At 35.2% G+C, this 27,634-nt stretch overlaps 1 protein-coding gene across 1 annotated transcript in view; it reads left to right on the top strand.

The window, feature by feature from the left end:
- LOC141906709 (uncharacterized) overlaps nucleotides 1-25,732 on the top strand; it is a 45,976-nt gene extending 20,244 nt beyond the window's left edge. Inside the window, exons 5-11 of the mRNA XM_074796017.1 lie at nucleotides 11,740-12,078; nucleotides 12,304-12,573; nucleotides 12,865-12,966; nucleotides 13,047-13,091; nucleotides 15,747-15,785; nucleotides 15,913-15,954; nucleotides 19,032-25,732. Of these exons, the coding sequence (XP_074652118.1) occupies nucleotides 11,740-12,078; nucleotides 12,304-12,573; nucleotides 12,865-12,966; nucleotides 13,047-13,091; nucleotides 15,747-15,785; nucleotides 15,913-15,954; nucleotides 19,032-21,775 (3,581 nt within the window). The 3' untranslated portion in view covers nucleotides 21,776-25,732. The remainder of the gene's footprint in view (nucleotides 1-11,739; nucleotides 12,079-12,303; nucleotides 12,574-12,864; nucleotides 12,967-13,046; nucleotides 13,092-15,746; nucleotides 15,786-15,912; nucleotides 15,955-19,031) is intronic.
- The last annotated feature ends 1,902 nt before the right edge of the window (nucleotides 25,733-27,634 follow it).

Raw genomic sequence — 27,634 nt, 5'->3', positions numbered from 1 at the left:
ACTTTTTAGCTTCATGATCTTTTGTTCTATAACTATACATTTTACTTCTTATCCCAACAAATTCAATCATTTCATCACCCCCTAATTCATCTTTAAATTTACCAGGAATCTTTTTATTATCATTGCTAAGTAGTTCATGATCTTTGGGATAATTGCTTAAATTAAAAATGATGTTTTAATGTTTTTAAGTCTTTTGTTATGTCGTTTGTCTTGATTTTTAGTATGTAGGCGTCGGTATCTTTTTGGATTAATGGGAACCCAGAATTGAATGTTCCATCATCTGTTGATAAATCATAAACATAGTCAGTTGGGTTATATATTTCAAATAAATCTTTAACTTCTTCTGTTAACTCATTTTCTACATGGCTTAAATTAAAGCAATTTGGTTTAGATTTAATCAATCCAATATTCATATTAAATCCTAATGAACTGCATAATATATTCAATCCTGATATAGCAACTTTTCTTTTGAGCTAAAGATATTGTTTTGCGGTTTTTGAAACTTTTTGAACCATCTGCAGCATAGAATCCAATGAAGAACCATTTTCTTAAATTATTTTTTGCATTTAATACATAATCTGGAACTATATTTTCTTTTGTTGAAGTATTACTTTTAACTATTGCATGAATATAGAATTCATCATTATATTTTATAGCAAAATCTTTAGGATTATTTACGAGTATTCTATAAACTGCTGTTGATTTCATAACGTCCATGATTTTAAATGTTTTATTTGGATAAACTTCTTCACAGAATTTCTTTATTCTTTCTAATAATTTTAAGTCTTGATTGCATAAATACCAGCAATATTGAGTGCGATTAACATAATTATACACAACTGCTGAACCATCACCCATGAAAAATCCTTTGATAAAATATTCTTTTTCTTCTAATGTTTCGGGTTCTATATTATGAATATTATCAATTATTTCATCAAATGACATATGATTCATTCTTTGGAAAAATCTTTTATGTAATAATTCATCTCCAATTTTTATATCAGTTGGTTTTATTTCATCACCATTTCGTTTAATTAAACTATGATCTTCTGTAACATCTACAAATCCTAATTTAGTTCTAACTCTATAGATTTTCTTATTTGTTTTATGTCTAATAATATTCTTTAATTTTTTCCATCCATTTCTTGTCCAAACATCCATTAAACCATTTATTTGTATTAATTCTTTTTCTCCATATGAAATATAACATTCATTTTGTTTTGGAATTATTTCTGAAATTCTTCTTATCAATATTTTATCATTACATTTTAATAATATTGGGGTGTCAGCTGTTACAGAATCAAAATATAATATTTCAATATGCTTTTCCCCAAAAAGTGGTTGTAAAACATTATAATAAAAATCATACATTAATAATTTTGATACTTCTAAAACAGTTGAACCAATAAATATAGGTTTATTAAATTTCATTGACGTTCTTTTTAATTTAACTGCTGTTAAATAATCTTCAAATCTTTTATTTCCTAAATGTCTAGGACTTGATTGTAAATGTCTTAATCTTTCAGCATTATTTACTAATTCAATATCATTTCTATTTCTAATATTTTCGCATGTTTTACCATAAAAACTATTGTTCATTAATTTGAAGAAATCTTTTTCGAAATCTGTTTTTGATATGGTTCTCTGTTGAGTATTGAAATCTATATATTTTTCTAACCACTTCGATTGATTAAATTCAATATATCTATGTACTTTCTTTAATTTCATTCCTTGTTTTAGATAAAATTTTAACATTCTGTAATGAACAATATAATTGTATTTATTATTTTGAGTAAGTATTAATTTTTCTGTAAAAACATGATCTTTCGGTTTTATTTTCTTCTGGTATTCACTCAAATAACTATCATCTACAGTTAAATGTTCTGGGCAATAAGGTAAGTTTCTTGTTTTAAACTTTATATTTTCAGGATATTCTAAATCAACTACAAAGAAATAACCAATTGGTGCTTCATCTTTTAAACTCGCAATTGCGTTTTCCCATTCAGTTTTATCATCATTTTCAACTTCTGTTAATATAAAATTTTTATATGGTTGAGGTTGCATCATTGCCCAACCATATAAATTATTGGCGTCAATATATAATAATTTATATTCATCATTTGCTTTAAAATACCTATCTCCCATAAAACCACTAATTCCACCTCTAATTGATTTTTCAAATAATAAAACCATATCTGGTTCTTTTAATAAATCTAATTCTACATTTGTATATTTTAAACCACATTGCCAGGTTAAACCAGGACTAGAGTAGCAATAACAAGGATCAACATTAAAATGATTCAAATCAACTTCTCTAAACTTTTCAAATATGTCAGCCAATATCATAACATCTGATTTTAAATATAAATCAACTAATTCACCATGATTTTTCATCTTAAAATGGTTCCAAATATCTAATGTTCTATTAAACACTTCGTCTTTCACATACTCGTCTTTTAATTGATCATAAAATTGATCTTTTAATAATTCTGTTACATTAAAATCATTGTGTGTTTTATAAAATGAATAAGGAATTGCACCTTTATATCTCAATAATTTAACATCTTGTTCATTTGGATAATAATATCGAGTTATAACAAAATCATTATCAACTAAACTTTTTGATAAATTATCTAATGAACTTGCTAGAAATCTATAAGAATCTAAAAATCTAATGCAACCAAATTGAAATGAAATATAATTTTCAGATGTTTTAGCTAATAGTTTAAAATCATATTTTCTTACATTTACACCATTCATAGCATTATATTCTTCTATTTCTTGATTAATTGTGCCCAATTTCTTTGATAATTGTTTTATAAATAGATGGGTATCATAGCCTGATAAATTATGAAATAATATTGGTACGAAATTAACTTTCTTAGCTTGTAAATTGCAATCTTCATGAGCAGCTCCACGATATTTTGAATTTAAATGATCATGATCTCTAACTTTTTTATCAAATGAATAAAAACGTTTTTCACAATAACAACAATGAGTTGTATAATTAAAATCAATTTCATCTTCTTTTGTCATAACTATTCTTTTATTTTTGTTTAATAATTTTGCAAAATCACTTTCTAATTCAATCATTTTATCACAAAAATCATTAACTTCATTTTCACCTCTATAAGAAATATATTGACTTTCATATAATTCAGGATAATTTGATTTTATATAAATTCCATAAGCAGCAGCTCTTTGATGAACTTTTTGTATTTATAATTGGTGGGTCTTGTATTGTGTCTTCATTTAATTCATTTCCTTTATCCATTGATTTTAATAATTGCTTTTTGTTATATATTTCTTTTCTATCTTGATCAGTTAATTCTTTATTCAACGATTCAAAATCCCCATAAATTACAAATGGAACAATATTCTTAAATTTATGATTAGTAAATTTCAATTTATAATCTTTTTCTGTTGGCATTATTAATCTACAAAAAATCTTTATTATCACATAATTCTTTATGTTTTAATAATGTATTCTCTGTCATAAATTTAGATAAACATTTTCTACATAGATAAATTTTATTATGGTGATCACTTTCTGTTCTAAAGAATAAATCAATTTGTTTTAACCACATATAATGTTCATTTTCATCTTTTTTATAATATAACAAATCTATAGCATTTTCATCATCATAATATTCTGTTAAATATAAAGCTTCCAATGTATAATCTTTAATATTTTCACCTTTTGTCTTTGGTAATTGCATTAATTCGAATACATTTATTTTTAAATTATTAATTTTTTCTATTTTGGGTATCATTTTTATAGTTACTGGATATTGATCAATTTTATATAATGTTTCATATTTCCGATAATCTGTTATTCTACAAACATTTTCCTGTGTTGGATGTAAGCAACTAATAATTGACGACCATAGAAAACATTTATTATCTTCATTTTGAACATTTATTACTGCTTTTGTTGTAAATGGTAATTTAATATAAGATGATGCTTTAATATCCTTTTCTGTTGTAAAGTTTGAATCATTTTTAAACATTTTATTACTTTTTGATGTTTTATTCCTTTTTGTATTATAAACATTTAAATCTAAATATATAATTTCATTCAATGTTAAGCCAGAACCCTCAAAATATCTTTCTTCAATATGACGTTTAAATTCATTAAATATTTTTTCTAACTTCTCTTTTATTTGTGTTTTTGAAATTATTTCTTTAGAGTGTGTTTGAATATTATAATTCATTTTTTCTTCTGACTTTATAAAACTTACTTTCCCAGAGATACTAATTTTTGGATATTCAACATCTGTTATCAAATCTAGTATTTTTTCTATTATTTCATTAAATGTACTATAATCTTCTATTGTTGTACCTTTAAAAAATCTAAATATAATAGCTGCAGGACCAATTTTACTATGTAATGTTTCTAAAATTTCAATTGTATCTTTTATTTCTAGTGAATCAATATAATTTCTAACATTTTCCATGTAAGGTTTATTTGAAATGGATTTAGTTTTTGAAGTTGATTTTTTTTACTTGTTGAGGTTTATCATCAAAATAATCTTTTCCTAAAACATTATTACTCAAATTTTGATGGTGTTTTTGTGATTCGAGATGTCTATTATAATTCCTTTTTACTATAAATTCATTACAAACTTCACATTTTATTTCATCCACATTCATATTTTCTAATCTTTCTTTTCTTTCATTGGAATTTTCTGGCGTTTCAAAATCTATTACATTTTTTATATGATTTGCAGTTTTTTCATGTCGTGTTTTATTAGATGTATCGACGTATTTTTTACAATATTGGCAATGATATTGATTTTTATTAGCATTATTATTTTCTGGCTGGTGTTCATTCTCTCCCATTTATTAGGAAAAAAAATTACTTGTGGTGATGAGTGGTGTCTCGTCCTCTCGTCCTCTGATCTGAAAGCCCACTTTCCCTATTACTAACCAGGTCCAGTCCAGATTTTGGACCAGTCTAAATCTATGTGTTTGGACAGAAACTTGTAGCTGGTCCGGTCTAAATCGTAACTCTGGATCTCAGTGGTAGATGCCGCGACCTCTGCAGTAGAGTGTTAGTCCAGTTCATTAAGTTTTGAATGCTTTAATTACCATTTATGTAATTGATTTTAAAAACCCTATACCATGGAAATGTTCTCCTGTGGCTCAAATTAGCGAGTTTGAGATCCTCAAGTCTTTGCCTGTAAGGTAGTAAACGTTTATATTGAGAAGCTTAGTTGCCCGACGTTGGACAGATTCGAGTTTCAGGATGTATTTGCGTAAGGTTGGATTCCAAACGGCAACGTAGTTCCAATATAGGGCGGACTAAATCGTTATAGAGTTTCAGGAATAGTGATCTGTCTAATGATTGAAGGAATTTCTAATTTTTTGAGTACCCTATTTGCTGATTTGGTTTTGTTGTTAATATGGGATTCACACCTATAAATACGACCATTCTAAGTTTAAGTTTGTTGGAAATATCGTTCGATAAACTGTGTAAAACTTTTTGTATAAAACTCATTGTAAAACTTATAATCCTTAACATAAACCTTATCATAAAACCTTATTGTTAAGTCGGAATGCTACAGCTACATAAATACAGCTACATGTTATAAATACGTTATAAATAGTATGGAAAAATAAAATACCTAGGTATTTGAAACTATCCAAAGTTTCAACTACTGTCGATAGAATTCTGGTATAGCCCTTTTTTCTTTTTGGAAAATTACACATCTCGTCTTTTCACAATTAATGACCAATTTCCATTTTTTACAATAAACTATCAGTTCATCAATCTTCTCATGGAGATTTTGCGGACTTTCAACCATCATAACCATGTCGTCAGCGTACATTAAAATAAATAACCTAAACCATGTTTCTACTTGGTCATCTTTGACAAAATTATCGATGGACAATGATTTTGGAGAAGATGTTGCTCTAAATCATTTACATATACAGAGAATAACATAATAATAAGGTTTTCGCCCTGTTTGAGACCCATGAAGCTTTCAAAAGGGGCTGACACCGTACCACTTTTCCTGTTACTCCAGTTTGGATTAATTTATGTCATAGGGCTTTCCCCTAATGCTATCAAAACATTTTTTTGTAATCGATAAAAACACAGTATAGTCTACGATTACTATCTAGAAAAGTGTCCACTACAGATTTTAGCGTGAAAATATGGTCAAATATACTGTGGTTCTTACGGAATCCTGCTTGATTGTTATTCAGCAAATCATTCGAATCTAGAAAAGAGGAAAATCTATCATTGATCACACTTGTGAATAGTTTTCCCATGCATATACATGACAGTAAGGTAATACTTCTAAAATTATCTACATTATTTATATCACCTTTATGCTTATATATAGGTAGGATTATCCCATGTTAGCCTGGGCACTGGGATGGAACCTATTTTAAGGACATTATCAAAAAGACTAACGAGGGTCGGTAATAATGCATCTTCCGCTGTTTTAGTTCTGTTTTCTCGCGTTAGAAAACAAAACTTTTTGAATTCTCGCGAGAGAAAACCAAAAAACGGGCCAATGTGAAAAATTTTTTTGTTACCCATAGCAAAACCGAAAATTTGTCTTGGAATTGAAAATATAGATTGGTTGTAGAGAGTTCCAAAAGTTCAAACATGCAATCTAGGCAACTAAAGGAATTGGGAGATCAAGATTGGAGTCCGGGATTTCTCTGTTTAAGAAATTGAGAGTTGGTTCCAATGGTATATTTGTGAACAAGGATACAGCATCGAAAGATATAAATTTTTGGCCATAAGGTTTGAAATTTTTGAGTTTGTCTAAAAGATCCATATTGTGCCGAATGTGAGAAAAATTACCCAAAGCCGGGGAGAGTATTTTAGCCAGATATTTGGAGAGCCGATATGATGGAGAATTGATATTAGAAATGATCGGTCCTAAAGGGGGAATTGGGTTAATGAATTTTAGGAAGACCATAAGCATAAGGAAGATTTGGAAGCCGAGAGTTGAATTTGGAGATGAAATCCGAATGATCAGGAAATTTCTTAGAGATGTTTTTTAAACCTGAATTAAAAGCTCTTTGCATCTTTTTCAAAGGGTTGTTTTTGATGGATTTGTAGAAATTGGAATCACCGAGAATAGCAAACATTTTAGAATTGTAATTGATCAAATCTTGAATAACGATTTGCTGCCTTTATCAGCCTTGGAGATGCGGATGGTTTCGATGGATTTTAGTTGCTGGAGAGCAATCAAAAATCTTTGAGGAAAGAACTGATTAGATTGACCTTCTTTTTGAAGAGTATTCCAAATGGTGTCCAAATTCATCAATATAAAATTGTATTGAAAACTAGCTATTGAAATTTTATATTCATTCTTGAAATTGAAAATGAACCAAACTTTTCAATTTTCGAACAGTGAAATCACTTCACTTATAGAACCCTTCTGTATCCACTAAGAGTGCAAGGTTACTTCATATCATACATTCATATTCATTTGCCAAACATCATCAGGATAGAATTTGTATATTGTAACATTTTTTTTTGTCAATGAACAATGAACATTGTACTTTGCTGTACATTGTACTTTGCTTAATAGAATAAACCAAAATAAAAAATAAAGTCAGAAGTTGGGTTGTTCCGGGCCTCTGAGTCCAATGTCAGAAATGATTCCCAAAAAATCTAGAAAATACAAAAGAATAAGAATAAGAAGATGATCATTTAGTATAATGAATGATATCTACAAATATATTTACGTCTTTATCTTTCAGATTTTCCTGATAAAATTCATACACCAGATTCTTTCACCGAACAACCTGACATTAGAACTGAAAGAGAAGTTGTAGAATATACTTGTAGAACAGTAGGTGGGAGGCCCGATCCTACAGTGATATACCAGCAGAAGAGAAGAGGTTCTGAACAATGGCAGCCAATTCCTGATCCACAACCTCAAAGAGTATCTGTCTTGGGGGGTTTTAACACGACGTACAAGTTCAAAGCTGATTTCAAACTGCACAATGGAACGTCATTTCGATGCGCTGTAAAGGAGAACCTTACGTTTCCAGAACCTCGACAATTTAATCCAATCATTGTTCATTGTAAGTAACAGTTTTATTTGTCGAATTTGAGAAATCTTCCTTAAAATATCTTCTTTAAAAGTTTGCTTTGGGTTCTAGCAATTTTCCTTGCAACGGGTACAAACCACTGTCCTGTGGACAGTATATCCACACTGAACATGTCACGATAACATCAGGTTCGAATCCCTGCCGAGGGAGGAACATGGCAGAGTCTCGCGATGCCATCAGGTTCCAATCCCTGCCGAGGGAGGAACGTGACAGAGTTTCACGATGTCATCAGGTTCGAATCCCTGCCGAGGGAGGAACGTGACAGAGTCTCACGATGCCATCAGGTTCGAATCCCTGGCGAGGGAGGAATGTGGCAGAGTCTCACGATGTCATCAGGTTCGAATCCCTGCGAGGGAGGAACGTGGCAGAGTCTCACGATGTCATCAGGTTCGAATCCCTGCGAGGGAGGAACGTGGCAGAGTCTCACGATGTCATCAGGTTCAAATCCCTACAGAGGGAGGAATCGTCCTGCAATTTCCTATGGGTTTGAACAGTTTTCCCTGCTACAATTCAAACCCCAGTCCTAGTAGACCTATCCACTCTGCGCATGTCAGTAACAAATTCATGTAATGGAGGAACGTGACAGAGTCTCGTGATGTCATCAGGTTCAAAATCCTGCCAGGGATGATGGGTATACTAACAGGGGTTCAGTAACTCTATTTTTCTTGTTTCAATCAGATTTTGCTGCACCAGATTACAAGAAATCCAGTGAAAATGAAACAAATGCAGCGTATATTGTAACAGTTAATAGTAACCCATTGACTCAACAAGTTACATGTGACCCTCCAGCTGTCGTTCAAAAACTATCAAACTATCAGTGGAATATAACGATACCTATCGTGAATAGTACCACAACTGACTATAGAGGACGGTGTTTGGCCGATGGTATTAGTGAAAAGGTCATTAATGTCACTGGTTATCATCACGCCGGTCCAACTGAGGAACCAGGTAAGATTCCGGGTCACAAATAGGTGAATTTTATCTGAATCTGAACATTCAAATGATTTAATGCTGCTTGATGGCGCGTGCATGTGTGAAAGGCTAGATAATCGTAGCAGAAGATGAGCGCTGTGATTTCTGTTAGAATTTGTATAATAAATTGTTATTTCTTGGGACCTGAAAATACAAAGCAGCAAACTATAGGTAGGCCTATAGGTCGAGGTCTGAATATTGTAGAGGTAAATTCCAGGATTTAAAGCGATCTAATACACCCCCGGATTTCTTACTGCACTGGTATTTTAGCCTCCAATGCCATACATTGGAAGAGGTTTCCAAGACTTTCAATATTCAGCCACCATCTGATATATGACATCATATTAATTAGGGTTTCTGCTGCCTCTGCAGAAACCCTATTGGATTCCTGCTGATTATTATTTTAACATGTTTTCCACTGAGTTTCGTCACAAAAAAATCTTTCTATTAGATTTGACTAGTAACAACTTTGAAACGAAATGTTAAAACTCTGATAATAATATAACAGACTCTTTCTGCGCGTAGTTTCTTTGGATGTACTGTGCTTCCTATTTTAAACTTGAAGTTACTTAAAGATAACACCGGTGGAAATAGCAACCATCAATCATGGGGCGCATACTGGCGCGAATCTGAAAGTTTGTGACGTCATTTCATAAGTAAATAAAGAAGGAAGGCTCCGAGAATATCCAAATCATAGGTTACTGTGAATAACTGGGGTTCGACCATTCACAAGTTAAAAATGTACTTCCTTGTTTGTGAAGTAAGATTATTCATACTGTTATTAAAAGCAGTTCCTTTTAAACATTCTACAATAGTTTAGTTTTGTTCGTGGATGTCAATACTTCGAAAAATAAACAGCGGTTTATTTATTTACTGTACCGCTACGCGTTTTCGTAATTGAATTGAATTGGTCCGGTCCAAAAGGCGGGTCATACTAGTTAGCGTCAGAAAATGTCAGCGTCGGTGATACCTTGTTATCGTCGATATTAAACGGTCTAAAGTCAGTTTTTACATCACATACATTACAAATTGGAGGTCCCTTGTACATGTACATCACATCATCTTGCGCAGGGGCGATGGTAATGTCATAGAAGAACAAAGTCAGTTGAAAATACCTACCCACTGCACCGATAAAGAATGATTGCTAGCCAGAGACCAGTGACGGTCAGTAATGGGGAGTGATGGTACCGTTCGTGATTATGTTTTTATAATGGTTATTGGACGTCAATTTCATATGTGAATTGTAGTCCCCATCTGATCGCTTGACTTGTCAGACTGACTTGTAACTCTTCTACTAATAGTAACACTATAAGGCCTTCCCTCCTGCATAGGCCAAATTTGTGCTTTGGGCCAAATTCGGTTTTCTTATCTAGTCGACTTTTTTTCGGAACTAATAATTACCGAATATGCGCTTAGACTGTCACTACGGAATGGTAAAAACACCGTAGCTTCGTTCTTCCCGATGTTATTTCCCCCAAAACCTGGCGCATTAGTACTTTGCGCTTAGTAGCACATGTGGGTCAACATATCCATGTTGTGAGTTGACCCCTAGGTGGCACTCATTCAAAAAACGGAATGTAACAAACTGATTTCGGGTGAAATCTTTGCTCGAATCCCTGAATGACATTGTATCCAGAAAGGCAGAAACCCGTTATCGCTGCTTGCAGCTATATTTTTTCATATTGTGAAAAACATTTTTTTGAAAATGTGAAATATTTTCCCTGCCGCGCCTACCTGTACCCTACGAAATTTTGGACGTGGACCATAAAACAATTTTATATCTTTGGTCTTATTTCACTACAAAATAATTCTTTAAGAAAGATGAAATATAATATTTAAACTTGTAGAACTCGGTCACGAATTAAAAAGATTTTTCAAGCAATGCCCTTACTCCAAACAACCTCTAGCTTTCAAGGTGAACTATTATGGAAACTTTCAGGGCATATATTATGGGGCTTTCATGACAAGCTTCCAGGGAACATATTAGTAGGTTTCAGTTATCAGCAGTTAAACTGTACCAACAAGTGATGTACGGAAGCTGGAGTCCATGGCCAGTGTTGTTATTGCCAGACAACCTGCGTTGATGCGTACGTCATACATAAACATAAATACGAGAAGTAATATAAATAAACAAGTCTGAAAGTGACGTATGTGTCTACGTAGGTAAACCTAATATGCTGCCATGGACTCTGATGAGTGCAAGGGATATTCATAGATAATTGTGACGTGTGCAGATACGTCATCAACCATACATGGATGGGAGGAATGTTGTGACGTATGAATACGTCACAAGCCATGAATTCCAAGCCATGTGTGGAAGAGGGTCTGCACACGGTACTAAAGATAAAATAATATAAAAAGGGAGCGTTCATAGTTGTTAAAAAAGTTTTAAAACGGTTTTAAGAAAGGTTAGGGTTAAAGAGAACAGAGCTCCGGGAAGAGAATGTATACATCTAGTCAAGAGATAATAAACGAATTTATAATTTAAGAAGTCGTTAAGTTATAAGTTTGCATTAATGATTTGTATTTGAAAAGGTTAAGATATAAAGGATTACAAAGGATTTAATTATTGTCCTGATACCCAAGAAATCGCCACATGTCATTTTAAGTTCCAATTTGTATATTTGCATAAAATGGCTAAATAATGGCGTACAAAAATATATTGACACGTTTTTATCTTTAAAGATTTTCCTGATGAAATTCAAACACTAGATACTTTCACCGGAGAACCTGACATTAGAACTGAAGGAGAAGTTGTAGAATATATTTGTAGAACAGTGATAGGAAGGCCCGATCCTACAGTGATATACCAACAGAAGAGAAGAGGTTCTGAACGATGGGAGCCAATTCCTCCTGATCCACAACCTCAAAGAGTACCTCTCAAAGGGAGTTTAAAAGTTTTTGACACAACCTACAAGTTCAAAGCTAATTTCAAACTGCACAATGGAACGTCATTTCGATGTGCTGTAAAGGAGAACCTTACGTTTCCAGAACCTCGACAATTTAATCCAATCATTGTTCATTGTAAGTAAAAATTTCTTTTCGAATTCGAGAAAATCGTTTTCCGTGCAACAATAAAGACCCCAGACCTATCCATTAATCCATCATATGCATGTTCATGTGGCTGAGTCACAGGAGGTCATCAAGTCTACCTGCTGAGAGAAGATGGTTCTACTTTGACAGGGGTTGAGAACTCTGCCGTGCAGTAAGCTTGTAAAAAACCTTCACTAATGTTTTGTCTTTTATCAGATTTTGCTGCACCAGTTTACAAGAAATCCAGTGGAAATGAAACACACGCAGTGTATATTGTAACAGTTAATAGTAACCCATTGAGTCAACAAGTTACATGTGACCCTCCAGCTGTCGTTCAAAAACTATCAAACTATCAGTGGAATATAACGATACCTATCGTAAATAGTACCACAACTGACTATAGAGGGCGGTGTTTGGCTGATGGTATTAATGAAAGGGTCATTGATGTCGCTGGTTATCATCACGCCGGTCCAACTGATGAACCAGGTAAGATTCCGGGTGACAACTGGATGAATTCAATCGGAATCTGAACATTCAAATGATTTAATTCTGTGCGACTTCAAACATCGGTGAAATGAACAAACCTTTCTTAAATGAACATCTAACGCTAGAAAATCTTATTAGAAACGAATTTTCTGCATTTTTCACTGGTCACAAAATCGTCCCGCCAACATCTTGAATTGCTGATTGGGCTTGGAATCGAGGTTGACGGCAGTTGTATGAAATCATCTATTGTGATTACCAAATTGCTGATTCATTTAAATCGATTGTGCTTAGTTCCAGATGGATGGAATGGAGGAATAGTGTTTGGTGCTGTAATCGGTGTACTGATATTACTGATTCTAATAATACTGTTTACACTGTGTCTTTGTGGCTGCTGTAAGTTTTACATAAAACCATCATTAAACAGTGATAGACAAACTGCAGAAATGAAATACTGTGTTATTTCTAATTGACAGTGCGGTGCAGAAAACCTGATGATGAACTGTGTAGATGTGGAAACTGTAAGTTCTGTAATAATTCATATACATTATGCTTAAGATTGAAAGAATAGTGTAGACTTGAGGGATTCGAGGGTCCATCCAAAATTATCCACTCCCCCTCTATAAACATGTACGGTCGACCCTCGATAATGGTGAAAGAGTGCTTGAAATTGAATTCAACGTTGGGTTGAGTATTAATAAACGTTTGTGTATGTACATTTTTTATGAACTGCACATCATCAAAACAAAATGTACCATTAAAACACTGCAATATAAAACGCTATTTTCTATTTTGTTTACAGTACTGTGTATCTATAGAAAACCTGCTGTTAATGATACAGTGGATCCTGCTGAGAGTGATATCTGAGTTGGATGATACAGTAGACTCCGCTCAAGTCAGATCTTTTGACTTGAGAGTGATATCTGAGTTAGATGATACAGTAGACTCTGTTCAAGTCTGATGTTTTGACTTGAGAGTGATATCTGAGTTGGATGATACAGTAGACTCCGCTCAAGTCAGATCTTTTGACTTGAGAGTGATATCTGAGTTAGATGATACAGTAGACTCTGTTCAAGTCTGATCTTTTGACTTGAGAGTGATATCTGAGTTGGATGGTACAGTAGACTCCGCTCAAGTTAGATCTTTTGACTTGAGAGCGATATCTGAGTTGGATGGTACAGTAGACTCCGCTCAAGTCAGATCTTTTGACTTGAGAGTGATATCTGAGTTAGATGATACAGTAGACTCTGTTCAAGTCTGATCTTTTGACTTGAGAGTGATATCTGAGTTGGATGGTACAGTAGACTCCGCTCAAGTCAGATCTTTTGACGTGAAAGTGATATCTGAGTTGGATGATACAGTAGATAGACTCTGTTCAAGTCTGATCTTTTGACTTGAGAGTGATATCTGAGTTGGATGGTACAGTAGACTCCGCTCAAGAGTCAGATCTTTTGACTTGAGAGTGATATCTGAGTTGGATGGTACAATAGACTCCGCTCAAGTCAGATCTTTTGACTTGAGAGTGATATCTGAGTTGGATGATACAGTAGACTCCGCTCAAGTCTGATCTTTTGACTTGAGAGTGATATCTGAGTTGGATGGTACAGTAGACTCCGCTCAAGTCAGATCTTTTGACGTGAAAGTGATATCTGAGTTGGATGATACAGTAGACTCTGTTCAAGTCTGATCTTTTGACTTGAGAGTGATATCTGAGTTGGATGATACAGTAGACTCCGCTCAAGAGTCAGATCTTTTGACTTGAGAGTGATATCTGAGTTGGATGGTACAGTAGACTCCGCTCAAGTCAGATCTTTTGACTTGAGAGTGATATCTGAGTTGGATGATACAGTAGACTCCGCTCAAGTCGGATCTTTTGACTTGAGAGTGATATCTGAGTTGGATGGTACAGTAGACTCCGCTCAAGTCAGATCTTTTGACGTGAGAGTGATATCTGAGTTGGATGATACAGTAGACTCTGTTCAAGTCTGATCTTTTGACTTGAGAGTGATATCTGAGTTGGATGGTACAGTAGACTCCGCTCAAGAGTCTGATCTTTTGACTGGAGAGTGATATCTGAGTTGGATGGTACAGTAGACTCCGCTTAAGTCTGATCTTTTGACTTGAGAGTGATATCTGAGTTGGATGGTACAGTTGACTCCGCTTAAGTCAGATCTTTTGACTTGAGAGTGATATCCGAGTTGGATGGTACAATTGACTCCGCTTAAGTCAGATCTTTTGACTTGAGAGTGACATCTGAGTTGGATGATACAGTAGACTCCGCTCAAGAGTCTGATCTTTTGACTTGAAAGTGATATCTGAGTTGGATGATACAGTAGACTCCGTTCAAGAGTCAGATCTTTTGACTTGAGAGTGATATCTGAGTTGGATGGTACAGTAGACTCCGCTCAAGTCAGATCTTTTGACTTGAGAGTGATATCTGAGTTGGATGGTACAGTAGACTCCGCTCAAGTCAGATCTTTTGACGTGAGAGTGATATCTGAGTTGGGTGATACAGTAGACTATGTTCAAATATTAACAACCACACCGGATGAAAAAGTTCCGAGTTATGGTTTGACCTGAGTTTCAGGAATATAGTTATAGAAATAAGTTAATTTCAACTAAAGATTTCAGGGCAGTACACAATTATTTTTCAGTGAACACTGAAATAAACGTTGTATTTTAGAACGTGCTGAAAAACAAATTCTCATTTTTAACTAATTTTTCTAAATCGATTTGAAATCTTGTGGCCCAAATCAGCCACCATAGACACTCCTCAAAAATCCCAAACTGACTTCAGTTTTACAGATATCGGTAAAATTCAGAATTATGTTGAAAATTACAAAGAGGTTTGGTGGAGCGAAGAAGTCACCAATTTCAACGACTTCTTCACCCAAGAACGTGCGAAAATTCGAGCCCAAAAATGAAACCTCTCATGAGTACACCTTATGAGTACCTCACATAAGCACCTCTCATGAGTACACCTCATGAGTACCTCATATGAGTACACCTCATGGGGGTACCTTGTAATATGAATTATTAGTACATTATATAAGCTTCCTTGAAGTTGATTCAATGTCAGGAATGAGACGAACGATTTAGTTGTTGATTTTAGTTGTTGATTTTTACTCAGTTTAATATCATTGAATTAAGTTATTTATTTATTCATATATTTTCAGTGAGTAAAAGCACGACAATAAGTGGAAATGATAATCCTGGTGAGTACCCATCATGAGTACCTCTCATGAGTACACCTCATGGGGATACCTTATAATATTAATTATTAGTACCTTATATAAGCTTCCTTGAAGTTGATTCAATGTAATGAATGAATTCTATTTTCAGGCGAATCATTAGAAATGAAAAGTCTCTTGAAAGAGGAGTGGGGTAAGTAAATTATACAGTTGTCACTTTCAGATTCAAAATATGATCGAGGTCAAAATAGTTTGAGATAGAATTAATTTATGAGATTGAGATGAAATTTAGTTTCATTTTCAGCCGAATCGTGAATTTAATGCAACAATGCGCACCGGTAAAGATAGAAATTTGCGTTAAATTTGTGAAATTTCCTGATATAACTATGCGCGTATAGGGAATTCTAGAAAACGTGTTTTGGAAGTTTGACTCGCTCGCAATTACTTAAAAACTAATACAGATAATTGAAAACCGTAAAAGTATATAAGACCACATGTAGATGTTTATTGATCCTGAAAACTCTGAAAATGTAGATAAAAATTTGTAAGAATTACGAATTTTTGAATGATGCATTATCCATGAGCATGGTAAAGAAAACACCCTACTAAATACTTATCCATCACACAAACTCGCTTATTGAGATTAATCTAAAAATATTACATTATTTCGGAGGAACCATTTTCTGTTGATTACAATTTAGAATGTAATTATAATATATCATTATGGGATGAGCAATGATTCAAGTTTAATTATCGGGAAGACTATATCAATGTTTAGAACTTCACCAGCGCGCATTGTTGCATTAAATTTATAAATGAGTAACATCATTGAAAAATTAATTATCAGCTGAGTTCATCGAATCAGAATCGCGGATCGCCTCGCTTCGACCTACGGGCTCTTGCGACTGGCAGCAACTAGATGCACACAGTCGCCGATGATCGCATCACAATCGACTTACGCCCCACTTGCGAAGCATCACAAGACCGTCCTACGCCTGGCTTAGGATATCTCAGACTGATTTTATTTTTGTGGTCGGGTTGTGTATTGATACACCGGTCACAATCCTCTCCTTAGTCGTATAATAATAAAAGCGCGATGATCGGTCCCTGGCGAGAGAACGAGTCCGTGAACAAACCCAAGTAAAACTAGAATACCGGAAATTTAACTGAATATAATAATAGTAAAACGAATTTTATTTACCTTGATACTTAATCTTAAGCTTTCCAGATAAAACGCAGTCCAGTTCCTAGCTCTAAGTTCCTATTGTACTATCCTGCTAATAACCCGTCCTGAATCAAGCCTCAAACAAGCTTCTATCAAGCTTCTATCAAGTATCTATCAAGTATCTATCGAATACCTGTCGAATGTCTGCTCTCCCAAGACTGCGGGCATGAATGAATATTATTATTTTCCTAAAAGTCGGTTGTGTCGCCTCGAAGAAAATAGAACATGTGCGACAGATTCTTCCACCAGCCACATTATTAATGCAACCCATTGTTCCGATCAAATACGGTTCCGTCTATTCTTAAGTTTATAAAAAGATTCTGAATGTTTGCCAGATATCGCAGCAGAAGAACCGAGAAAGAATTATTTTTACAGCAGGGTGATTATGGTCAGCACTGATAGATCAAAGCATCAAACAACAACACTATTGACACTGTAATTGACTTTTGACTAGCCATGTGCTTTACTTCCGTGTACGTCACGGTTTGTTTACTTCCGGTATATTCAGAACATGCGCAGAGCGAAACCTAACTGTGGTCGGTAGAAAAAATCGCTTACCGCTTACTACATCGTTTGTTGTCTGAAACCATTAATAACCACCAACGCATACAGGAAATCAACATTACAACATTTTTTAGCTACTACGAAATCTTGCTGCGGATCAGTAGCAAAGCTACTGGCAGTCGCAAGGTTGGTCGGTTGGTCGTTGCGACGCGGTCGTCGATGGCGGTCGCAGTGAGTCGCGTCGCAGTGAGTCGCAAGCCGGGTTGCGACTGCCAGCGACGCCAGTCGCAATGAGTCGCACATGATCTACTTTTTGCGACGCGACCGTCGCAACCGATCTACGCGCGCTTGCGACTGGGAGCAACTAGTCGCACACAGTCGCTGACAATCGTGTCGCAACCGACTTGCGCGGCCACTTGTGACGCGACGATCGCGTCGCGTCGCAAGGCCGACCTACGGCTTAAGGTATCTTTGTCAGTCAGTCATGAAATTTTTTGCACTTTCCTGGGTTTTTTGAAAGAACGAATGAATTTATTTCTGAAAGAAGAAATCGAAGGAATTCTGTAAAATAATGATTATTTTCCCGCCTGATGTCATATCGGGATATCCCTTTACTTTTGCGGACCGATATGGCTGATCGGCCTTTCTAAAAAAGTCTTCTTACTCGTTGAGGTGCTACTTATTGTATTGTATATCCGAGGCCTAGATACGTTTTCTTGATGAAATCTAAATTAACGAAGTATATTTGGTTTACCTGCGCAAGGACATAAAACCGGCACTTCTTATGCGCGTAAGCAGCTAAGATTTGTGTTCAGAAAACCAGTTCATCGTGTATCGCGTGACTAATACAGTTTATCAATCCTCACTTCAAAAGTTAAGAACTAAATGAAATTAATTTTTGTCATCCGATTTACTCAAACTGAAATTCAGAGAAAGATGAGAAGGATTAATAAACATCTTGTCCTGTGCTGAAAATTGTATGTTGATGCGCGGCGTAGTTTGCAGTATTTACTGCGGAGCTGTGATGATAGCGCCCTCGTTTTAGTAACACGTGAAGCTCACCAAAATCAACGAAGCCGTTTATCTTTAGATTAAGTATAATTTTGTATAAAAAGGTGAAAAAGCCGACTTTTAAAGGTGACTCTTAGGAAATGTTTTCCTCGTGCAGATTGAAAATAAAGGATTTTTCCACTCGTGTAGATGGGACCTTGAATGTCTCTGATCGAACTTGTTGCTAACCCGACCCAACAGAAAGATTCTTTCTAGAGCATATTTTGTCACCACAATCAATTGCAAAGTTTTAGCTCATGACATGATGTATGATTGTGGTGAGTTTCAGGTTCGTTGGTTTTTGTATATGGTCACCAGGGGGCGTTGAATAGCAGAATAACTCAGTATTTCCTTGGTACCTAGGCATATTTTGTAACTGCGGTCAATCGTAAAATTTTAGCTCATGACATTTTCTGTGATTCTATGATTTTGAGGCAAAATCAGCCACTATAGAAATTCTAAAAAATCTCAAACTGATTTTATTTTTACAGATGTTGATCAAGTTCGGAAGAACCTGAAAGAAACGTATCAACGAATGATCGATGTTGAAAATTACAAAGAGGTTTCGTGGAGCTATGAATTCGTCAATTTCAACGACATCTTCACCCAAGAACACGCGGAAATTCGAGCCCAAAAACGAAAGCCTAAGAAAAATGAAGAAAGTGAGGAGCAGTCATTGACTTTACCCGATGATTTCGAGAAGCTTTTCACTTATAAAGAGCGTGCTATGAAACCCGTGTGCCTCGTAGGTGAACCCGGTATAGGTAAAACTACTCAGGTAGTTAATCAAGTGTTGTCATGGGAGCGATCACCGTTTCTGAAAAGATTTCCTATGTTATTCTATATACCGTTAAATGAACTGCCCGCTGATAACGCGTGTATTTATACGTACATTTACGAAGATCTTTTGAATCCAAAAATCAGAAAGGTTCTGCCGATTGATAGTTTTAAAGAATTCGTAGAGGAAAATGCAGAAAAATCGATATTTTTTCTAGACGGCTTCGACGAGTTGAAAAATGATAAAGCGAAGAAAGACATCGTACACGTGACCAATAAATTACCGAAAGCGCATATCGTCATAACAACACGTGAGTCCGGGGGCAGCATGATCGTCACTGATCCCAAATTCACCGTTGTATCGATATCCGGCTTCAAACAGGAAGAAGTCATCGATATTATGAAGAGAAAATTCCCCATGTGCGATCCATGTCGGCTATTTAACGTGCTTAGAGACGCAGCGCCACCTTTATTTAAAAGTATCTACTACAACCCGCTGATACTACATATGTTTTGTTTTCTGTATATGGACGATGAAGAAATTACGATACCATCAAAACTCACCGATATCTACATCGATTTGACATGTTTTCTGATCAGTATACGCGAGGGCCTCGAGTTGTCGAAGGAATGTTTTTTCCGCAATATCGGAAATTCTGAAGCGCTTAAAGACATTTGTCAAGTCGCGTATGAGACGCTCATCGCGCATCAAAACAGCTTCAGCGAAAATCATCTCAAACTCGACGAATCGAAGATGACGGCTTTGACGTGCAAAGAGGTGTCGCCGCGACGGAAAACAGACCGCTCCGTCCAGCTGCGGTTCATACACAAATCTGTGCACGAATTTCTGGCGGCGGTACACTCGGTCATGCAATTCAACAACAGTGGTGAAATACCCTGGAATAAATGCGCGTTTGAACAACTACCGGACGAACTTGTGAAATATGGTGAATTATACCCGAGATTCATGGCAGGGCTGCTTTATCGTTACAAGTATAACCGCGGCCTCGGTGAACTTTTCAAGACTTTAATAGATGAACATTTAAAAGCAATCACAATAGTGGATAAGTACAATTCCTTGGATTTCATTACGAGTGAAGAGGTGATGCTCATTCCCGATTACGAACGCCACATCGAACTCCGATCTGAAAGAACTGTGTTATCTGAACAGTGGTCAATCTACCTGGATGAAGCCGACTGGCCGGACGACGCTATTAGTGAAATAGTTCCCTACATGCAGAAAATGTTGTTCGTATCTGTATATAGCAGATCGTGGATAAACATGCTCGCAAAAATACTCGAACACAAACTATGTCAGATCGAGTTAGTTTACATACAGGGTATTATCGAACTGAAACCCGACGAATACCGCCGCGTATTAGAAACAGCCATAACGAGTAACACTAGTCTTCAGGGTATGATAATAGAGTCACACTGGTCATCAATACGTTATCAGTTCTTGACTATGTGTAAGAAGAGCAACAGTATAAACTGGTTTGTGCAGCGAGGTGGTGGATGTTACAAGAAACTCGATAATGATTGGCTGAAGACAAGTCACGTGATTGAATCTGATGATGACGCGCGGTTTATCAGTGGTACTAACACACACAATACAGTGGAGATTCTGATTATTGATACTGAAGTTAGTGCGAAACTTTTAGACAACATTCAGAAATCCTTTCCATTCCTGAAGCATCTGTATCTCCGCGTACCTCCCGGTAAAGGTGAAAATATAAACAGAGAGTTGACAAACTTGATCCCGGGCTTGAAAAGCTTAGAACTCTACGGAACATTCAATGAAAATTTGACAAGCGAAGAATTGAAAGAATTTTATAGCGCCTTAAAAAGTTCAGATATCGAAACAATTCGGCTCAAACAGTGCGGACTGCGCGAACTAACGACAGATCAACGTGCAGCAATCAGTGATAGCGTCGCTTCAATGCCGAAATTAAAACGTCTTTTCTTTGACGGACGTCATTTACAATCAAACCGCGTTCTAGATCACCTGCCGCGGCTGACTGTATTAACAGTAGACTTGTGGTCAGAAGCTGATGGTGACGCACTTGTTCGTTATCTATTATCAGATGCGGTAAATCAGCTGATACAAGTCAGTATTGATAGCTATCTCGATAGACCGGAACAGAACAATCGCATCTTTAAACAACTAAAACACGTCTCATCGATTCGTTATTTAAAGTTCTTCAGTTCACTCGCGCTGATTAATACACAGCACGATATCGATTTATTCGTCAAATCAATCGTCGAATTAATCGAAAATCTTCCGCATCTTTCTGACCTGTATGTCGACTGCTACAGCACCGACCCCGATACGACGAGAGATTACATCATATCAGAACTTAAAAAACTCAATAAAAGACTGAGAGTAGAAATAAATCTATCTGAACCATCTAGAGATTCATCAGATTCATCAGATATATCGGTACCCATTCATTATTAAGTATAGATTCATCGATTTATAAGATTCAATCGACTAACGCGCATTTTGTATACAACGTCGCTTCTCTAGAGACAGAACTGAAACTGAACTGATATTAAACTGTTTTCATCAAATATAGTATAAACAGCCAGAAATAACCGGAGGTGAAATAACAGGATCAACTGCCAGACTTCATCAATTTGGTTTTATAATGATTTCGAGAAGCTTTTCTCTCATGACCAGCCCGTGTGTGTCTCGGAGGTCGACCCGGTATTGGTAAAACAAAACAGATGATTAGTCTGGAAGGGTATAATAAATCAAGTGTTGTCATGGGAGCGATCACCGTTTCTGAATAGGTTTCCTATGTTATTCTATATACCGTTAAATGAACTGCCCGCTGATAACGCTTGTATTTTATACGTAAATCTACGAAAATCTTTTTAATCAAGAAATCGGAAAGAATCTGCCAATTGGTAGTTTTAAAGAATTCGTACGGGAAAATGCAGAGAAAGCGAATTTTTTTCTAGACGGCTTCGACGAGTTGAAAAACGATAAAGCGAAGAAATACATCGTACATCGTACACGAGAACCTGTGCAAAGCGCATATCGTCTTAACAACACGTGAGTCCGGGGCAGCATGATCGTCACTGATCCCAAATTCACCGTTGTATCGATATTTGGCTTCTCACAGGAAGAAGTCATCGATATCATAAACAGAACAACCCCTAAGTGCGATACAATTGAGATATTCGACAATATTACGCAGCGCCACCTTTATTTTGAGGTATCTACTAAAACCTTAGTATGTTTCGTTTTCGGTATATGGACGAGTAAGAAATAACGATACCATCAAAACTCACCGATATCTACATCGATTTGACATGTTTTCTGATCAGTAAACGCAAAGTTGTCGGAGGAATATTGTTTCCGCAATATCGAAAGTTTGGAAGCGCTTAAAGAAATTTGTAACGTCGCGTATGAGACGCTCACCCGAGATTCGTGGCAGGGCTGCTGTATCGTTACAAGTATAACCGTGGCCTCGGTGAACTTTTCAAGACTTTAATAGATGAACATTTAAAAGCAGTCACTATTGATGAGGAGGAAGGTTTCGATGATTAACGATAATAAACGTTTCCAGATGGCGGCCCTTCCCGATTACGAACGCTAAACGTTAAAATAAATCTCACCCCGGACTTAAACGTAATAATTTCAAATGATTACTCCAAGCTCGGACTTTTGAGTAACTGGACCAAAAACATGGATCACTTCTTTGAATTTCTATAACCGAATTTTTCCCTTCTTAACTCGCACTCGCTCACGTCGAGCCAATTTCTAATTTGTTGGAGTTAGATGAGGTATATTTAGTTTAATGAAGATGATATTTTAGCTTAGCGGTTCTTTGTGACACTTTCGAGAAAAACAAAACTCTCTGTAATAATAATCTATATATCATTATTCGATAACCTCAGAGATGTTGACAAATACAATTTATTTGATTTTTTCCTATATAATCAAGAATTATGATAACTTGGAAAAATTGGAAATATTCTGAAATAATTCGTATCTTATATTAGAGTTTGTATGTAATTTCTATATTGTCGGTGATGGTTTGATGTAATATCATTTATCCCCTCGCAACCCTCCCCCCATCCCTACCAACCCTCTCTCCACCCCTTCCACAGCTCCCACCCCTACCAACCCTCTCTCCACCCGTACCACAGCTCCCATCCCTACCAACCCTCTCTCCACCCCTTCCACACCTCCCGCAGCTCCCACCCCTACCAACCCTCTCTCCGCTCCTTCCACACCTCCCGAACTCCTACCACCCCTATTGCTGATTGATGCTGTATATTAATCTTTTTGTGCTTGAATCAAGATTTTTTGAATCAAGAGATTTTGTACGAAAAGAAAAAGCAATTCATCGAAAGGAGATGAATGCGCTTTTAAATAAAATCATTCTAATTTTTGTTATTTAATTGAATGTTATTTCTGCACTATCTAATTTCTATTCTATTGATAAATCAATTGATTGTTATATCATCATGTTAAACGTATTGTATATTATTCGTTTTCCGCGTCGAATCTGTTTTTACGCAGTCCTTCAGACTGTGGAGGTTCAGATTTTATTGTATGATTTTTTATCAGTCAAATACTGAAATGTGCTAAACTGACTACTGAAATATACAGTGTAACTGATTTATAGTGTAGCTGAAATACAGTGAAACTATATTAGTGTAGATAAAATACAGTGTAACTTATTTATAGTGTAGCTGAAATACAGTGAAACTATATTAGTGTGGATAAAATACAGTGTAACTGATTTATAGTGTAGCTGAAATACAGTGTAACTGAATTATAGTGTAGCTGAAAAACAGTGAAACTGTATTAGTGTAGATAAAATACAATGTAAGCGAATTATAGTATAGCTGAAATACAGTGTAACTGAATATTAACGGGATATACTTAAACTTATCTTACAATGTATAACTGTGTTTTGTTTTAAATGCAATGTAACTGGTTTATGGTTTAACTAATAATAATGATGATAATGTTTTATTCGCGATTTAAATTACAATATAAATTAGCAGAAATTGAGGTGATTTTAGAAATTCTAAAATTCTAAAAGAAATTTTTTTTAATTCTTAAATTTTAAAAGAAATTACTAGAAATTGCTAATAATGTAACGTGCTTATTTTATTCGCTTAAATAAAAAGAATATATCTATAGAGATTTGTGTAACTGATTTATAGTGTAGCTGAAATACAGTGTAACTGAATTATAGTGTAGCTGAAAAACAGTGAAACTGTATTAGTGTAGATAAAATGCAGTGTAACCGAATTATAGTCTAGATGAAATACATTGTAACTGAATTATAGTGTAGCTGAAATACAGTGTAACTGTATTTGCGTAGATAAAATACAGTGTAACTGAATTATAGTCTAGATGAAATACAATGTAACTGAATTATAGTTAGCTGAAATACAGTGTAACTGAATATTAACGGGATATACTTAAACTTATCTTACAATGTATAACTGTGTTTTGTTTTAAATGCAATGTAACTGGTTTACGGTTTAACTAATAATAATGATAATAATGTTTTATTCGTGATTTAAATTACAATATAAATTAGCAGAAATTGAGGTGATTTTAGAAATTCTAAAATTCTAAGAGAAATTTTTTTAAATTCTAAAATTTTAAAAGAAATTTCTAGAAATTGCTAATAATGTAACGTGCTTATTTTGTTCGCTTAAATAAAAAGAATATATCTATAGAGATTTTCTTGTGTCAACTACAGCTGGAGTAGAATCGACCCCTGGTCGCGATGTAGCTAACAGCATCGGATATAAACTGATATATTTTATGCAGTATTCAATTCTCAAATCACTTCATGGATTCAGATGTTTAGATTGAAATCTTTATTGTAAACTTTATGCAGTGGAAAATGGATTGATTGCAGTAGAGGTTTATAAAGCGAAGATGCATTATAACAGTTGGAGTAATGTAAGTTTACTGATCCCAATGAAACGCGACACTTGGTTGTTCGGCCATTATTGTTTAACATGGCGCTGTACCATTCACCAAGAACCTGCGAGTGTCTGATGTTACTGCAGTTTTGATGGGATCCTAGAGCGACGCAGATCACTGTGGAGACAATCACACTGCCAGGACTGGGTGTAGATTGTATCATAGATCTGTTTTACAACCGGTACGTATATCTTCACATCTATAGAGGTGTTTGAACATATCGCCCGTAAAATAAGACAAAATATCTATACTAACCTCTTGTGAATAAGTTCAACTAAATACAAGATGTAGCTTGATGAAGGTGAGTTATTGAGGTTTTTAATTTCTACTGCATGTGTTAGTTATATCCTCTCTTCTAGAAAGCGCTGCTACAAACACTCTGATAATGTCTTATTTCAGGTACTTGTTACAGACCAGTTTTGGAAGTAAAGGCTATCCGAATATGAAAGTGAAACTGCTGCATGATCACGATCCGAGAAGAATGGTGATAAAATAAATATCAAATGTCTGCAGGGATGGACAGAGACTGCTCATCTATTGGTTAAACACATTAGAAATGAACTACACTGTACATTGTAGGTATTGCACAGACTACAATGTTCTTGTATCGAGTCAAATCCTGATGGTGATTGTTGCATTTTTTTCAGATTTTCTCTTCTTCCTCAGGATCTGGATGCCGCCAATACGAGCTGACGAAATCAACCCGACCGGATAGACGTTTAATACTGGATATAACAGATTACAATGTGCAGAAATAAATCGGCGATGACCAGATTATAATGTGTTACATGTATCAAGTAAGATTAAAAGTTCTAATAGTGATCGTTACGTTTTTATTTCGGATCCAGCTCTTCTTCCTCGGGACCTGATTGCTGTCAATCAGTGCTGACTAAACCAACGGATACTAAATTAGTTGTCTTCACACCTTCCTCACTTCTTCGGGACCTGATTGCTGTCATGCTGGGCGTATAAACTGCAGTTTAAATGTGCACGGTCCGATAGAAGATGACTCCCGTGGAAAAGATAATCCAGAAACTGCTCACATTAATTCGGTGAGCAGACATTTTAACTGTTTGTGGTATATAGGAAACACTTCATCAATGATACAACGCAACTATTTGACTAGGTTTAAATCACGTTTCAACCACGTTTTTCAAAACGGTAATTTATTTGATTCCCAGAGAAGCTTCAACTGTTTTCAAACGCTTATTTTTGTAGGGAGCGGAAAGTCAGGATATCACCGACCTGAAGGATGAGCAAGGTTTACTAAACACTAGCCAACGCAAATCAAGGCGTCCAGTGAGAAGTACGGATATTAGACCGGGTGGTTTTATAACACGCTTTGTGTCAAACTAGTTTGTTTATCGGTATTTTCAATACAATCTAGGTGAATCTATATTTTATTTCTTGTGTTAAGAGGTTAAATTTCAAATTATGATCTAACTCAAGTAATTTGAATTGATTTGGTAGAAAAAAGAATCATATAATTCAAGCTTTGAATTCCAGGAGGTTAAAATTAGAATGAAAATAATTCTGTTATACTAATATTTGAATTGTACACCATTAATGAAATAATGAAATTATATTTAACTAATATGAAGAAGTAAAAATTTTGTGCCAGAATTTTTATTGTCCTCCAAAAATATCGCAAGTACATGTAATAAATTGATAAATCTATAGTGTAATAAATCGATAATATATGAGCGATTTCAGTTAATGTTTGGGTAATTTATCACTGACTGCTGTGACTGCCATAAACCTGACGTTTAGTGATGTAGGTTGATTCTTACCAGTTGTTGCCACAACAACAAGTTATGAAATAATCTTTGAGAAAGTCTTAACGAGTTATTTTTTTGTTGAATTCAAACAGAATGAGACGTGTTTGTCTCGACTGTTTTAGGCAGTATTTTGAGTGACGATTCCATTCGATCTTTCATCAAAATCGACAATATACATAGTTTGTATCAGTAGGCTATACTTTCAATAAAATCAGTTAATTATGATTCTAAATGTTATCTGTCTTACTTTTCTGTGGATGAATTTGTTTCGAAGGATATACGAAAATAAAATGATGAATGCGAGCGGAATCAATCAGATCTGAACCTTGTCATCTTTAAAGTACGCGGATTACAAAGAAAAGTGGGGTTCGAACCTACTCATTTCCCGAGACGAACTGTCATGTAGTAAAGGAGTGGTTGTAACTGATTGTATTTTATACAGACACGTTTACAATATTATATAGTTCACGGTCAGCATTATAGCAACCACTACTGACAACATATTTTGGAAAAGCAGTTTTGCGGCCGTAAGATTTTTCTTTTCTAACACGAAATTTCGACTTTTAAACTTGGC

This window comes from Tubulanus polymorphus, chromosome 6 (genome assembly GCF_964204645.1).
Source record: "Tubulanus polymorphus chromosome 6, tnTubPoly1.2, whole genome shotgun sequence".
NCBI lineage: Eukaryota > Metazoa > Nemertea > Palaeonemertea > Tubulaniformes > Tubulanidae > Tubulanus > Tubulanus polymorphus.
This window is presented reverse-complemented; position numbering and strand designations above follow the sequence as displayed.